Genomic DNA, 17,065 nt, shown 5'->3' on the forward strand with positions numbered 1-17,065 from the left:
GTGTAGAAAAAAGGATGAACACTACTGGCCATTAAAATTGCTACACCAAAAAGAAATACAGATGATAAACGGATATTCATTGGACAAATATATTATACTAGAACTGACATGTGATTACATTTTCACGCAATTTGGGTGGATAGATCCTAAGAAATTAGTACCCAGAACAACCACCTCTGGCCGTAATAATGGCCTTGATACGCTTGGGGATTGAGTCATACAGAGCTTGGATGGCGTGTACAAGTACAGCTGCCCATGCAGCTTCAACACGATACCACAGTTCATCAAGAGTAGTGACTGGTGTATTGTGACGAGCCAGTTGCTCGGCTACCATTGACCAGACGTTTTCAATTGGGGCGAGATCTTGAGAATGTGCTGGCCAGGGCAGCAGTCGGGTTTCGCAGGGATCGAATGAAGGGTAGAGACACGGATCGCAACACATCTGAAATGTAACGTCCACTGTTCAAAGTGCCGTCAATGCGAACAAGAGGTGACCGAGACGTGTAACCAATGACACCTCATACGATGACGAATACACGCTTCCAATGTTCATTCACTGCGATGTCGGCAAACACGGATGCGACAATCATGATGCTGTAAACAGAACCTGGATTCATACGAAAAAATGACGTTTTGCCATTCGTGCACCCAGGTTCGTCGTTGAGTACACCATCGCAGGCGCTCCTGTCTGTGATAAAGCCCCATGGTCTTCGAGCTGATAGTTCGTGCTCCTCCAAACGTCGTCGAACTGTTCGTGTAGATGGTTGTTGTCTTGCAAACGTCCCCATCTGTTGACTCAAGGATCGAGACGTGGCTGCACTATCCGTTAGAGCCATGCGGATAAGGTGCCTGTCATCTCGACTGCTAGTGATACGAGGCCGTTGGGATCCAGCACGGGGTTCCGTATTGCCCTCCTGAACCCACCGATTCCATATTCTGCAACAGTCATTGGATTCCGAGCGACGCCAGCAGCAATGTTGCGATACGATAAACCGCAATCACGATAGGCTACAATCTGACCTTTATCAAAGTCGGAAACGTGATGGTACGCATTTCTCCTCCTTACACGAGGCATCACAACAACGTCTCACCAGGCAAACGGTCAGCTGCTGTTTGTGTACGAGAAATCGGTTGGAAACTTTCCTCATGTCAGCACGTTGTAGGTGTCGCCACCGGCACCAACCTTGTGTGAATGCCCTGAAAAGATAATCATTTGCATATCACAGCATCTTCTGCCTGTCGGTTAAATTTCGCGTCTGTAGCACGCCATCTTAATGGCCAGTAGTGTATATAAACCAGTACACAACTACAACGAATTTTATGTGCACACGGTATAGCCAAAGGATGTAGTATATCTTTTGACGATCTTAAAATTCTTTTATCCTCCTCGTGGGTGTGAAGGTAGTTTCTAGATAATACTTGCTTAACACGTTCCCAGTGCGGTCTGTAATAGTACTGATGAACGGAAGAAGAACTTGCCCTTTGGGCGGCCGTCGATTCTTGTCGATCCTGATTGTCTCCATAGGGCGAGGTGCTCGATCCGTCTTCTTGTTAGAATAACCATTCTTCTTGAATTTCGACGATAGATGTTCAAGCTCATCTTTTAACAAGTCGGTTCACATATTCCGAGCGCCCTGTCCACCAAGCTTTAAATCGCACCTCTTTTTCGTCTGGGGTGCTGGTTAGAACCTTTATGCTGGTAACTGTCCGTGTGCGTGGCTTTTTTGTGTATCCTATAGCCCATCGTCCCGTTGCGTCGCTTGATAACAGACACATCCAAGAAATTCAGTTAGCCATTATTCTCCGTCTCCGTAGTAAACTGTATTTTTGGATTGGTACTTTTGAGATGTATCAGTAAGGCATCCAACTTTTCTGCACCGTGTGTCCACACTACGTCGACATAGCGGTATCATCTGGACTGGCAGTCTGCAACGCTCGTTATTCGAAGTTCTCCGTACGTTCTCCGGAAATTTTAAGTGATGTCAGTACCACTCTTGAAAGCAAAGCTTACATTGTTACCTCGTATGGTCGTCTGCTCTTATCCAGATCTTCTCTATTTCCTCTAAGAGTCTTAAGTGGTACGTAGCCCAGACTGGCGAGCAATATGCAAGTATTGGTCACACAAGTATTTCCTAAACTACCTCCTTTGTTGACGGACTGCATTCCCTGAGGATTCTTCCAAGGAATCTCCGCCTGGTATCTGCCTTTCCTGCGATTGTTTTATGTGGTCGTTCCACTTTAAACTGCTCCATACGCATACTCCTAGGTATTTTATGGAAGTAACTGCTTCCACTGATTGTTCTTCAATCGTGTATCATGCATTAATGCGCCTTTCTTTCCGTGTATATGCAATACGTTACATTTGCGTATGGTGAATATTAATTTCCATTACCTGTACCAAGCGTCGATCCTCCGAAGGCCTTCCCCCATTTCGCTGTAGTTTTGCAGAATTAAGACTTCCCTGTACACAACGGCATCACCCGTGAAGACCCTGTTGGAACTCCCGATGTTGTCTTCTATACCATTTATATATATTGTGAAAAGTAATGAAACTCAACATTCCCTTTCAGTACACCTGAAGATACCTTTACATCAGGAGACTTCACTAAGAATGACGTGCTGTACTCTGTTTGTTAGAAATTCCTCCGTTGAGTCACACAGTTGATACGATATTCCGTATTCTCGTATTTTGTTCACTAGGTGGAAATGAGGAACTGTACCGAATGCCTCGCGAAAGTCAAGAAACATAGCATCTACGTTGTCGCTCGTACCTACCACCTTCTGAGTGGTTTCGAGGACGAGCGGGGCGAGCTTGGTTTCAGAGTATAAATGTTTGACGAGTAATTACGGTTACTTACAACAACAGCACACTAAAACTAAATTTAGTTTCAACTACGCGTCCTAACTTGTGGCGACGAACTGTACCGGCCTTTGTCTGCCAAAAGCGAATGATGTAACTGACACTTCAATCTCTCCTATTCATAGTATGAGGCTCTGGCCATGTTATGCAACGCTAATCGTTCATACGTCCCAACCAAATTACGTAAGTTTTTTGCTAAAATAAATCTATACATAAATGACACATAAGCCATAGAATAACTACTAAGATCATGCGCAACGCTATTTCCGATTGTATGGATCTTTTCGAGGGAACTTCAAAAAGTAATTAACGCATGTCGTCCCATGACACATAACACTTGCAGAAGATAGTATACTCCATGTGGTCAAATGTATCCGGACACCTGGCTGAAAATGAATTACAAGTTCGTGGCGCTCTCCATCGCTAATTCTGGAATTCAGTATGGTGTAGGCCCACCCTTAGCCTTGATGATAGCTTCCACTCTCGCAGGAATATGTTCAATCAGGTGCTGGAAGATTTCTTTGGAAATGGCAGCCCATTCTACACGGAGTGCTGTACTGAGGAGAGGTATCGATGTCGGTCGGTGAGGCCTGGCACAAAGTCGACGTTCCAAAACATCCCAAAGGTTTTCTGGAGGATTCAGGTCAGGACTCTGTGCAGGCCAGCCCATTACAGGGATGTTATTGTCGTGTAACCACTCCGATACAGGCCGTGCATTATGAACAGGTGCTCGATCGTGTTGAAAGATGCAATAGACATCCCCGAATTGCTCTACAACAGTGGGAAGCAAGAAGATGCTTAAAACGTCAATGTAGGCCTGTGCTGTTATAGTGCCACGCAAAACAACAAGGGGTGTAAGCCCTCTCCATGAAAAACATGACCACACCTTAACACCACCGCATTTTACTGTTGGCACTACACACGCTAGCAGATGACGTTTATCGGGCTTTCGCCACACCCATACCCTGCCAGCGGATCGCCTCATTGCGTTCCGTGATTCGTCACTCCAAACAACATTTTTCTACTGTTCAATCGTCCAGTGTTTACCCTCCTTACACCAAGCAAGGCGTCGTTTGACATTTACCGGCAGGATGTGTGATTTATGAGCAGCCGCTCGACCATGAAATCCAAGTTTTCTCACCTCCCGCTTAATTGTCATAGTACTTGTACTGGATCCTGATGCAGTTTGGATATCTGTGTAGTGGTCTGGATAGATGCCTGCCTATTACACATTACGACCCTCTTCACCTGTCAGCGGTCCCTTTCAGTCAACAGACGAGGTCGGCCTGTAAGATTTTGTGCTGTACGTATCCCTTCACGTTTCCACTTCACTATCAATCGCAAACAGTGGACCTAGGAGTATTTAGGAGTGTGGTAATCTAGTGTACAGACGTATGACGCAAGTGACACCCGATCACCTCACTACGTTCGATGTCCGTGTGTTCCGCGGAGCGCCCCATTCTGCTTTCTCACCATGTCTAATGACTACTGAGGTCACTGATGCGGAGTACCTGGCAGCAGGTAGCAGCGCACTGCACCTAATATGAAAAATATATGTTATTTTGGGTGTCCGGATACTTTTGATCACGTAGTGTATGTTGTGGGTGACGTGCAGGTGCAGTCCTGCTCCGGTACGGTCAACAGGTGGATCACAGTGTGCTTGCGCAGTGCGAGGACGCTGATATGAAATACCTGGCAGTAGGTAGCAGCACACTGCATCTAATATGAAAAAGGTATGTTTTTTGTGGTGTCCGGATACTTTTGATCACACAGTATATGTTCTGAGTGACGTGCAGATGCAGTCCTGCTTCGGTACAGTCATCAGGTGGATCACAATCTGCTTGAGAAACGGAATGAGAACCAGAATCATAATCCATAGCTGAAGTATGCAGAATATAATATTCTCGTGGAGAACAGATCTTAATTGCACCTAGATTCACCATGAAATTCTGGTGGTAAATGCACCAAATTCAGTTTGGTGTTCAGAAATAGTAGAATGGTGCCAACAATTTGAACAAGGCCGCAAATACGTGGGTTGCGCTAATTGTGAAGGATGGCCATCGACGTCGGCCAGAGACGACAATGTCCAGGCAATGCGGGAAATAATTCGCAGCAGCCACACATTTTCCAAGGGTAAAGACGTTCACACAACGTTTCTCGAACTCTTCCGTGACCATGGAACGGATTTCTATCGTCCAGTAATCTAACGATTGCTACAACTTTCCAACCGTTGCTTACAAATACTTGGTGGCAATGTTGATAAGAAGAAGTAGAGCAACCTCCAATAAAAGTTACTTGGCCCACCACAATAATGTGTGACTTACTATATCAAGTCCACCTCCTATCTTCAGGTGCTACTTTACTTATAGCATCATAATTTGTAAGTGTAAAAGATTTCTTGAATCAGAATAGTATCGCCAGGCAGGTCCAGAGGTGGACAATGTGATAAAATGTAATGTGGGAAATCTCAATACTTAATGGCAGTATAAATACAGTGTGAATTCCGTTTATGTTAAGCTATGTTGGTTGGTTGAGTTAGGGGAGGGGGCCAAACAGTGAGGTCATCGGTCCCATCGGATTAGGGACGGATGGAAAAGGAAGTGGGCAGTGCCCTTTCAAAGCATTTGCCTGAAGCGATTAAGGGAAATCACGGAAAATCTAAATCAGGATGGCCAGACGCGGTTTTGAGCCGTTGCGAATGCAAATGAGCCGTCCCAAATGCGAGTCGAGTGTGCTAACCACTGCGCCACCTCGCTCGGTTTAAACTATGTGATTAAAGGCATCAATTGTAGTACTCTATCACAAACTGCCTGTAGAATTGTAGATTAGAATGCAAAAATTGTCTCCAAATAGTAAAAAAGAAATTCTTGCGTTTAGACACGTGGCTGCTTACAAATACGATTTCGTTATCGTCTTTTTTGTGTGATTAATCATAATAGTGCAATTACGTACTTCTTCAAGTATAGCCAATACAATTATCCATGCATCAAAATCTAACAATAATCCGTTTGCTAACAACTCTGTGATATGTCTGTTAATAAACACATCACTCGTAGGAACTACCGCCCGAAGAAAGCAGGCACAGAGCTTAATGCGCCCCCCGTTACAGTGCGCCCGTTTTCAAACTGACAGTTTGCTGCAGTAAACCTTTTGTGTCCATCGTCCAGTAGTATTATTTTTTAAACGATTTGCCTACTTTCCATTATATTTTACTGGACGTAATGAAACAGCTTACAGTATAATTAAGTTACATTCAAATGTTGTTGCACTTAACATGGCAATGGTACACAGTAACAAAGAAATGACACTGTTGTTCCAGAGAACAGGATGTAACGTAGCGTTCATTCCAAAGTGTACTTCGCATGTCACTGTACATAGCTTACTCTTTAGTTGGCATACTTGCCACTATTATTGCATACCATGCCTGGCTGTGGTTCTCTATGGTTGTGAAAAAAAAGGATCCGAATTATACCAGACACCATTCGGCGTAACCGATCCATGTGTCAAGTTCCTCCTATCGGCTACCTTTGCTGGTGTCAGGGTTTCCACTTCTGCGTCTCGCTCGTAAATTCCGACTAACCACGAGTTGAAATCAGCCCGTGTCATTTAGTATCGTCTGAACACATCCATCATATCTGTCAGTCATCATATCTCTTCCAGACTTGTGCCTTTCATTCTCCGCTCTTGATCAAGCGTCTTGACCTTCTTGATGAGGAAGCTGTTTCTTCCCCGATTCTGTTTCGTCTTTGTACTTCGAGGACATGCGACATCTGTGTAGTGACCCACATCCATCTTGCACCTTGGAAAAATGGATAGGACTTGATGAAGAATCCCCGAAGATCTTGAATCGCCGTAATGAATTTCTGACTTGATCCACTATTCTTTCAAGTCTCATTTGTGTCCTCAGAGTATGGGATGTAGTTGAAGGATGTTGTCAGGTTAACGGGTACGTAATGCTGGTGTCCATTATCACGAAGCTATCGGTCCCTTGATAGATAATTCATTGCGCTCCACAACCTAACACTTAATGATTGGTTTGTCAGTGTCCAAGTAATACCTACCATATGTAGATTACAGCGCCCTTAAAAGTAACACTATTATTGCAGATGTTATATCTGAATATTGTTATCTTTCAGACAAATATATGTAGTCTGGACAGAGATTATAGGAAGGGGTCGATTACATTTATGGCCGATGTAAAAATAGGATACTGAACCTACCTCCTTAACATTTTTACTATGGTGTTGTGCCAGGTGTAACGGAAACTTACCAAGTGCAGTATAGTAATTATCGTGCTTTTAAATTATGAAAGAATTACAAGAGCTTCAAATTACTGAACATTTTCCACACCTTTGAAAAGTGCTTCTTACTGACACTAGTTAGTACCATCTTGCACTGCGTTACTTCCTTCAGTGGTGCCAACAGCTTGGTGCCACTTCTAACAGTCACTTTCCAAATCAGTATTTGGTTCAAATGGCTCTGAGCACTATGGGACTTGACTCCTGAGGTCATCAGTCCCCTAGAACTTAGAACTACTTAAACCTAACCAACCTAAGGACATCACACACATCCATGCCCGAGGCAGGATTCGAACCTGCGACCGTAGCGGTCGCGCGGTTCCAGACTGTAGCGCCTAGAACCGCTCGGCCACTTCGGCCGGTCAAATCAGTATTTAAAACGAAGCTTCATCCAAGGTGAATTTTATGCCACAGAAAGAGACATGGACATACTTTATACAGTACCAATCACAAATTGACTTTCTGTATTTTCTCTACCGCCACGCTCAACTCAACAACCATTTCTTCTCTTTGCAGGTGGCTGAAAGTCTGATGGAGCTTCTCGTGCGGATCTCAGAGAATCCTGATCACTGGAGTAAGTATGGCTCATTACACTGGTTTCATAAGCCTGACATGGCCAACAAAGCTTCCCGAGATCTTTTCATTTGCAGTTAAGATTTATAGAAGACAGCCCGGGCCATTTCTTCCAGACTACACAGATATCCTGACTATTGGTCGTATTTTAAAGTAGTCAAATAGAGAAGTGAGACAATAGAGCTTATGATGTGGAGAATAAGTAATTATTTATTTGTGTTTTCTGCTGCCAGTCACTGCCCTTTGTTTTATATTCAATTTAACACATCGAAACGCGTTTCGAGCATGTTCTGCCGTTATTCAGGTTTTCATGCACAGAGAAAACTGTTCCTAAAAAGTTAATTGTCTTAAAATAAATTAACAAAGAATGTTTATTTGCTTTTCGGTACTGGAGTGGCTGTTCGGGTATTTGGAGAGAGGAGGTAGCAGTGGTTGGTCAGAAACAAATAAATAGCTTCCACAACGAAACTGTGTCTCGAAATCTGGCAGAAAACCAAAAGAGATTCTGACCGTATGTAAAGTACGCCAGTGGCATGATGTAAGCTACACCTTCACAACGCTATAACACTGGTAGTATTATTGATTACAGTGTCACTAAAGCAGAGATACTAAACGCGGTTTTCCGAAATTCCTTCACAAAAGATGACGAAGTTAATATTCGAGAATTAGAATCCGAAACAACTGGCAACACGAGCAGCTTAGAAGTACGTACCGTCCGTGTAGTGAAGCAGCTTAAAGAGCTCAAGAACGGCAAGGCTTCCGATCCAGAATGTATACCAGTCATGTTCCTTTCAGAGTATGCTGATACAATAGCTCCATACGTAGCAGTCATAGCCGGCCGGTGTGACAGTGCGGTTATAGGCGCTTCAGTCTGGAACCGCGTGACCGCTACGGTCGCAGGTTCGAATCCTGCCTCTGGCATGGATGTTTGTGATGTCCTTAGGTTAGTTAGGTTTAAGTAGTTCTAAGTTCTAGGGGACTGATGACCTCATATGTTAAGTCCCATAGTGCTCAGAGCCATTTGAACCATTTTTTGTAGCAATCATACACAACCACTCGGTCGTAGAAAAATCCGTACCCAAAGACTGGGAAGTTGCAGTAGTTACTCGAATGGGCAGTAGGATTTTGGAATACATACTGTGCTGAAACATTGTAAATCACCTCGAAGAAAATTATTGATTGACAAATAAATTCAGAAAATATTTTTCTACAACTATCTCTTTATTCTCACGAAGTAATGACAGCTATCGACAGGGCACGTCAAATTGATTCCATATTTTTAGGTTTCCAGAAGGCTCTTGACACCGTTGTTACAGGTGACTTATAATTAAACTGCGTACCTATTAAGTATCATCTCAGTTTCCTATTACTAAAAGGAATGTGCTAAATTTCAGTTACACGTTAAAGCACACAGATCTAAGGACTGTAAACTCAACTAACCCTTAAATTTTACAATGACGAATAATGTCAATTGAAACGGTCACATAGATAATGTTGTGGGGAACGCAAACGAAAGACTGCGGTTTATTGACAGAACACTTAGAAAATGTAACGGATCTTCTGAAGAGACCGCTTACACTACGCTTGTCCTCCCTCTTCTGGAGTATTGCTCTGCAATGTGAGATCCGAATCAGACAAGACGGAAGACGTCGAAAAAGTTCAAAGAAGGGCAGCTCGTTTTGTGTTATTGCGGATATGAAACACGAATTGGGGTGGCAGTCATTGAAACAAAGGCGTTTCTTGCTGCGGCAGGACCTTCCCATGAAATATCAATCACCAACTTTCTCCTCAGAGTTAGAAAATGTTTTATTAGCGCTCAACTATATAGCGAGAAATGATCATCATAATACAATAAGAGAAATCAGAGCTCGCACAGAAAGTTTTAAGTGTTCGTTTCTCCCTCGCACTTTTTGAGAATGGAACGGTAGAGAAGTAGCTTAAAGGGGTTCGATGAACCCTCTGTCAGACACTTAATTGTGAATAGCAGAGTAATCGTGAATATGTAGATACAGATATAGAAAAAAAAATAATTATTCCACACAATCTCCGTTCCCAAACGTAGTCAGTATGACCAAAATTAATAAAGTGTAGAATGAGAATCTGTGATTAAATTTTATTTCCCGTAGGGAAGAACGAAGATCACTACGTACCCTATCAAAAAGTAAAAACTGATGTATTTAAACCTTGAAAATAATTCAGAGGCATGATAAATCCATAACATCCTTCATGTTATAACTACAAATTCGATTCGCAGCACTGAGCAGTCATTCTGGCGTACTAGGAAGACAATGGTCTATGTCACAGCAGAATAGTTTTTTTTTTACACAGAGAGAAGGGAAGATGATGAAGTGCAGTACAAAAGCTAAACACTGCTGATGGCTTTCTCTTCTATTATTATAACAGAAAAATAGTGATGTCTACTCAGCTGCCAAACCTCATAATGATCACCGTCTCGACTTTTTCATCCCTGCTCAGCAGTGGATTTCGATTAAGGAAACGTGTGCCACTTTGAATGTCGGCTGTAACGCCTCGGACAAGCTGTTACACAAGTCTGGCTATCGCTGATCTTGCGAGGTTGTTCCCGCGGATTCTTAATTGAGAATTTAAAAAAAAAATTAGGCAAATGTAAATTTATCGAACCTGCTGGACGTTGTGATGCAACGACCACACTATCGATCGGATTATGGATGTTGTTGGATTCGAACGACTGTGTAAGAATTCCATATCATTACACAAAATGGGTACAAGGAACAAGGTACGAGGCGCATTCAAGTTCTAAGGCCTCCGATTTTTTTTTTCTCCGGACTGGAAAGAGATAGAAACATGCCCATTGTTTTAAAATGAGGCCGCATTTATTGTCAATACGTCCCTGAAATGGCAGTACCGTACGGCAGATGACATTTTACCGCCAGCGGCGAGAATGAGAACTGTTTTAAATACTTAAAATGGCAACGTTTTCCTTACTTGAACAGCGTGCAATCGTTCGTTTTCTGAATTTGCGTGGTGTGAAACCAAATGAAATTCATCGAAAGTTGAAGGACATATGTGGTGATGGAGTTATGGATGTGTCGAAAGTGCGTTCGTGGGTGCGACAGTTTAATGAAGGCAGAACATCGTGTGACCACAAACCGAAACAACCTCGGGCTCGCACAAGCCGGTCTGACGACATGATCGAGAAAGTGGAGAGCATTGTTTTGGGGGATCGCCGAATGACTGTTGAACAGATCGCCTCCAGAATTGGCATTTCTGTGGGATCTGTGCACACAATCCTGCATGGCGACCTGAAAATGCGGTAGGTGTCATCCAGGTGGGTGCCATGAATGCTGACGGACGACCACATGGCTGCCCGTGTGGCATGTTGCCAAGCAATGTTGACGCGCAACGACAGCATGAATGGGACTTTCTTTTCGTCGGTTGTGACAATGGATGAGACGTGGATGCCATTTTTCAATCCAGAAACAAAGAGCCAGTCAGCTTAATGGAAGCACACAGAGTCACCGCCACCAAAAAAATTTCGGGTAACCGCCAGTGCTTAAAAAATGATGGTGTCCATGTTCTGGGACAGCGAGGGCGTAATCCTTACCCATTGCGTTCCAAAGGGCCCTACGGTAACAGGTTCATCCTACGAAAATGTTTTGAAGAACTAATTCCTTCCTGCACTGCAACAAAAACGTCCGGGAAGGGCTGCGCGTGTGCTGTTTCACCAAGACAACGCACCCGCACATGGAGCTAACGTTACACAACAGTTTCTTCGTGATAACAACTTTGAAGTGATTCCTCATGCTCCCTACTCACCTGACCTGGCTCCTAGTGACTTTTGGCTTTTTCCAACAATGAAATACACTCTCCATGGCCGCACATTCACCAGCCGTGCTGCTATTGCCTCAGCGATTTTCCAGTGGTCAAAACAGACTCCTAAAGAAGCCTTCGCCGCTACCATGGAATCATGGCGTCAGCGCTGTGAAAAATGTGTACGTCTGCATGGCGATTACGTCGAGACGTAACGCCAGTTTCATCGATTTCGGGTGAGTAGTTAATTAGAAAAAAAAAATCGGAGGCCTTAGAACTTGAATGCACCTCGTACAAGAAAACTTAAATTGTAGCTCACACACAGCTGAACATCCAACTTCGATTACAGATTTGACTGATACAGACTGAGGAATGAGTTCCCGAAATGGTAGTCACTTCCAGTGGTACACACCTGGCTAGAGTCAATGTTCGCAGACGTGGCCTTGCTCCTACGGCTGGCTGTTGTGGTTCCAGTCCTCGCGGGCTGTTGCCGGTAATGGAGTATTCCCCAATGGCTGTTGCTAACTCCAGACGGACTCTGCCAGAGGATTGCGTCGAAGAAAACCGACTTTTCACTGTTGACTGAATCGCTCAAGACTGAAAAATGAACATCGACGACTACTCGCCAAAAATTTAAAACTGAAGACTTAACACGGAAGACTGTTCTTGGAAGACCGTTTTGCAGACTGCCGGGCTACACGTCATATCACCACTCGGACTGCTGCACCGAATTCGTGAGTTTGGCAGCCCCTGTTGGAGTTCACCTGCCCCTCAAACATTGTCTCTCGTAGCGGAATGGTGCCTACATTGCGTTTGACTTGTGGGTTGGTACCGATTCCGCGCGAAAAGGTTTACTGTTTGTCGAACTGCATGCTAGCAGGTTTAGCTTTACCTCAGCAAACAGGTTGACTGCATGTGATGAGGCATGTTATAAACAGGTCAACTGCGCGCGAGTGTTTTGTTTTCTATTTGGTAATGTTTGCAGTGAACTGTTGCTCTCACTGCTATCATTAGTCAATTTCTCCGAGTGCTGTGCTGTGTCTGCCTGTTCCTAATCTTGATATGTGACTACAGTGCGCGTCATTTATGACGGCGGCCGAGTTTAGGTTCGTTCTGCGCATCTGACGTCACAAAACACAGTCAGCCAATGAACAGAGAACGACGTTGCCAGAGCTCGACGGCAGTGCAGAGCACGGACGAGTGTCTTCAGTTTTAGAAACGTTCAGTTACAAATAAAGTAACTGAACAAAATCAGTGTCTTGATAGCAGACTTTCTTTTATAGAAAGTTTAGAAAAAGAATTCTTTATACCAATTGCTTCATATTCTATTAATTAATTAAACCAAGCAAGCAATAAGCCTCCTAATTCAGGTGATAGCAAGGAAAGGTGTTTGTATCATTCTCACTAACCGATTTTTCGCAATAAAGAACAGCAATAATTGTTTATTTCCTGTTGTATTTTGACGAAACGCGAGTAATTCATAATCATACCAACAGTGTTTGTCGGTATTTTGCGTGAAATTTTGAAGTCCTCCGTGAGACATATTCAACGACGAGCTGCGTTAGCGTAATGGTTAAAGTGTATGGCTGCTAAGCCAAAGGTTCTGAGTTCTAACCTTGATCGGTGCCTAATATTTTCTTTATTTAAAAACAATATCGAAGTGTCTTATTTAATGAATTTTATTTGTTTGAATGTAATTTTTTGAAATTTACAGTGGTAACTACACTCAACCATACAGAAAGTATACGCTATGGACTTTTACCTCTGCAAACTCTTCAAAATTTCGTGCAATAGTTTACTACATCTAATGCTGCACAATAACTGCGTTGAACATCGAACCAAAATTAAGTCATTTATGGGGGGAAGGTATCAGTCAAGATGATGTTTAAAAATCAGATTTTTGGGCCAAATAGTTTTTGTCAAATCGAATGATAAAGTGTGTCAAAGCAGTCGAAACACTATGTGACTGCACAGGCGATCAGTGCAATGATGACAAAATCGCGTACATCGAGGAATGCGGGGAGCACGTCTCTGTAGTAGCGAAAGGGTTAACGCGGCTGTGGTAGCTTCACTTCATAAACTGCGCACTCCCCCCTAAACGTAAGTTTGCAAACTATACTATGGCGCTGTTCTCTTGGCGCGTACAACTGGCAACGCAGCAATCTCCCGCGTCTGGGCGGGCATGCGCGAACCGCCAAGATAAAAGAATTGAACTATATAGTTAACTAAAAATGGATTGTAACGCTCCTCTACATCTACATCATATTCCACAAGCCACCTAATTGTGTTTGGCGGAGGGTACTTTTTGTACTACTAACTGAGCCCTGCAACCCTGTTTCGATTGCGAATAGCGCATGGGAATTATTACTGCCGGTAAGCCTCTGTGTTGGCTATAATTTCTCGAATTTTCTACTCATGGTCATTACGCGAGACGTATGTAGGGGGGGGGGGAGGGAGGGGAAGGAAGTAATATGTTGTCCAACTCTTCCCAGAAAGCGCTTTTTGGAAATTTCAATAGAGTGATGCCCAACGTCTCTCTTGTAACGTCTGCCAGTGCAGTATGTTGAGCATCGTCGTAACGCTCTCATGCCGACTAAGAGAGCCCGTGACCAAACGTGCTGCATTTCGTTGAATCTTCTCTATCTCCTTTATCAGCCCTATCTGGTAGGAAACCCAGATAAATGAACATTACTCAAGAATCGGTCGAATAAGCGCCTAAGAAACCACTTCTTTCGTGCTGTGTCGTCCGAACAAAGACACAGCCACGGCAAAAGCATCACAGGCGCAAAGATGCGAGCTGGTGCCAGTGCTATAGAGACTCGCCACTTGCACGGGTTCTACTGGCGCCACGGGCGGCACTGGTGATGAAGATATCGACTTCGACTCGGCCAATTGCCGGCCTAGTACAATCATCGTTTAGGGCTGACTTAGACAGGGAACGTCGTTTAGTGAACGAACAGTTCTCGTAAATTGCACTTTCTATGTACTGTGAATTTACCTACGATTATTTGCACTTAGCCATTGAGGGCCTTTTTTGTGTTATATTACAGGGTGTTTCAAAAATGACCGATATATTTGAAACGGCAATAAAAACTAAACGAGCAGCGATAGAAATACACCGTTTGTTGCAATATGCTTGGGACAACAGTACATTTTCAGGCGGACAATTTTTCGAAATTACAGTAGTTACAATTTTCAACAACAGATGGCGCTGCAAGTGATGTGAAAGATATAGAAGACAACGCAGTCTGTGGGTGCGCCATTCTGTACGTCGTCTTTCTGCTGTAAGTGTGTGCTGTTCACAACGTGCAAGTGTGCTGTAGACAACATGGTTTATTCCTTAGAACAGAGGACTTTTCTGGTGTTGGAATTCCACCGCCTAGAACACAGTGTTGTTGCAACACGACGAAGTTTTCAACGGAGGTTTAATGTAACCAAAGGACCGAAAAGCGATACAATAAAGGATCTGTTGGAAAAATTTCAACGGACTGGGAACGTGATGGATGCACGTGCTGGAAAGGTAGGGCGACTGCGTACAGCAACCACAGAGGGCAACGCGCAGCTAGTGCAGCAGGTGATCCAACAGCGGCCTCGGGTTTCCGTTCGCCATGTTGCAGCTGCGGTCCAAATGACGCCAACGTCCACGTATCGTCTCATGCGCCAGAGTTTACACCTCTATCCATACAAAATTCAAACGCGGCAACCCCCTCAGCGCTGCTACCATTGCTGCACGAGAGACATTCGCTAACGATATAGTGCACAGGATTGATGACGGCGATATGCATGTGGGCAGCATTTGGTTTACTGACGAAGCTTATTTTTACTTGGATGGCTTCGTCAATAAACAGAACTGGCGCATATGGGGAATCTAAAAGCCCCATGTTGCAGTCCCATCGTCCCTGCATCCTCAAAAAGTACTGGTCTGGGCCGCCATTTCTTCCAAAGGAATCATTGGCCCATTTTTCAGATCCGAAACGATTACTGCATCACGCTATCTGGACATTCTTCGTGAATTTGTGGCGGTACAAACTGCCTTAGACGACACTGCGAACACCTCGTGGTTTATGCAAGATGGTGCCCGGCCACATCGCACGGCCGACGTCTTTAATTTCCTGAATGAATATTTCGATGATCGTGTGATTGCTTGGGGCTATCCGAAACATACAGGAGGCGGCGTGGATTGGCCTCCCTATTCGCCAGACATGAACCCCTGTGACATCTTTCTGTGGGGACACGTGAAAGACCAGGTGTACCGCCAGAATCCAGAAACAATTGAACAGCTGAAGCAGTACATCTCATCTGCATGTGAAGCCATTCCGCCAGACACGTTGTCAAAGGTTTCGGGTAATTTCATTCAGAGACTACGCCATATTATTGCTACGCATGGTGGATATGTGGAAAATATCGTACTATAGAGTTTCCCAGACCGCAGCGCCATCTGTTGTTGAAAATTGTAACTACTGTAATTTCGAAAGTTTGTCTGCCTGAAAATGTACTGTTGTCCCAAGCATATTGCAACAAACGGTGTATTTCTATCGCTGCTCGTTTAGTTTTTATTGCCGTTTCAAATATACCGGTCATTTTTGAAACACCCTGTATACTGTAAACAGCAACGATACTATCACACTTCCTTGGGGTACATAGGAAGTTACCTTCACGTCTGTCGATTTTGCTCCGTTAAGAGCGACGTGTTGTGTTCTGTCTGCAAGGAAGTCTTAAATTCAGTCACAGATCTGCTCCGATACTCGATAAGTTCGCATTTTTCTCACTAAACGGTAATACGTGACGGTGTCAAATGACTTCCTGAAGTCAAGGAAGACGGCATCAACCTGAATGCCATTGTCTTGGTCACTGTGGATCCCATGGAGGAACTGAGCGAGTTGAGTTTCGCAGGATCTCTGTTTGCGGAATCCATGTTGGAGAGGAGATTTTAATTCTCTAAGAACGTCATCATTCTTGAGCATAAAATATGTTCCATAATTATACAACAGATTGACGTCCACGTTACAGCTCTATAATTGTGTGCATCTGTGCTGCGGCCCTTCTTAAAAACGGGAATGACCTGCACTTTCTGCCAGTCGCTAGGTACTCTTCGTTGCCCAAGCAATCCACGATAAATTGTTGCTAGAAGGGGAACAAGTTCTTTCGCGTAATCCCTGTAGAACGTTATAGGTATCTCATCTGGTCCTGACGCCTTTTCACTACTTGTAAGTGATTGTAGTTATTTTCCTGTTCCGCTACCGGTTATCTCAATATCTGCCATTTCGACTTTCGTACGATGATTGAAAGGAGGTACTGGGTTACGATCTTCCGCAGTGAAACGATTTCGGAAGACCTGATTCAGTACTTAGACTTATCTCTGATATCTTCCGTTTATGCCAGTATGGTCACTGAATGAATGAAAAGATGATGTTAATCATTTACTGATTTTACATAAGGCCAAAACTTCTCCGGGTTTTCACTCAAATCGGTTAACAAAGTTTTACTTTCAAAGTTATTGAACACCTCTCTCATTGCTCTCCTTACGCTCATAGTCGCTTCGTTC

General features: G+C 43.8%; 1 protein-coding gene across 1 annotated transcript in view; it reads left to right on the top strand.

The window, feature by feature from the left end:
- The window catches only part of LOC126188776 (uncharacterized), a 232,815-nt gene that overhangs the window by 163,065 nt on the left and 52,685 nt on the right, over positions 1-17,065 (top strand). Inside the window, exon 5 of the mRNA XM_049930387.1 lies at positions 7,675-7,732. Coding sequence (XP_049786344.1) covers positions 7,675-7,732 — 58 coding nt within the window. The remainder of the gene's footprint in view (positions 1-7,674; positions 7,733-17,065) is intronic.

The sequence above is a fragment of the Schistocerca cancellata genome, chromosome 5 (assembly GCF_023864275.1).
Source record: "Schistocerca cancellata isolate TAMUIC-IGC-003103 chromosome 5, iqSchCanc2.1, whole genome shotgun sequence".
NCBI lineage: Eukaryota > Metazoa > Arthropoda > Insecta > Orthoptera > Acrididae > Schistocerca > Schistocerca cancellata.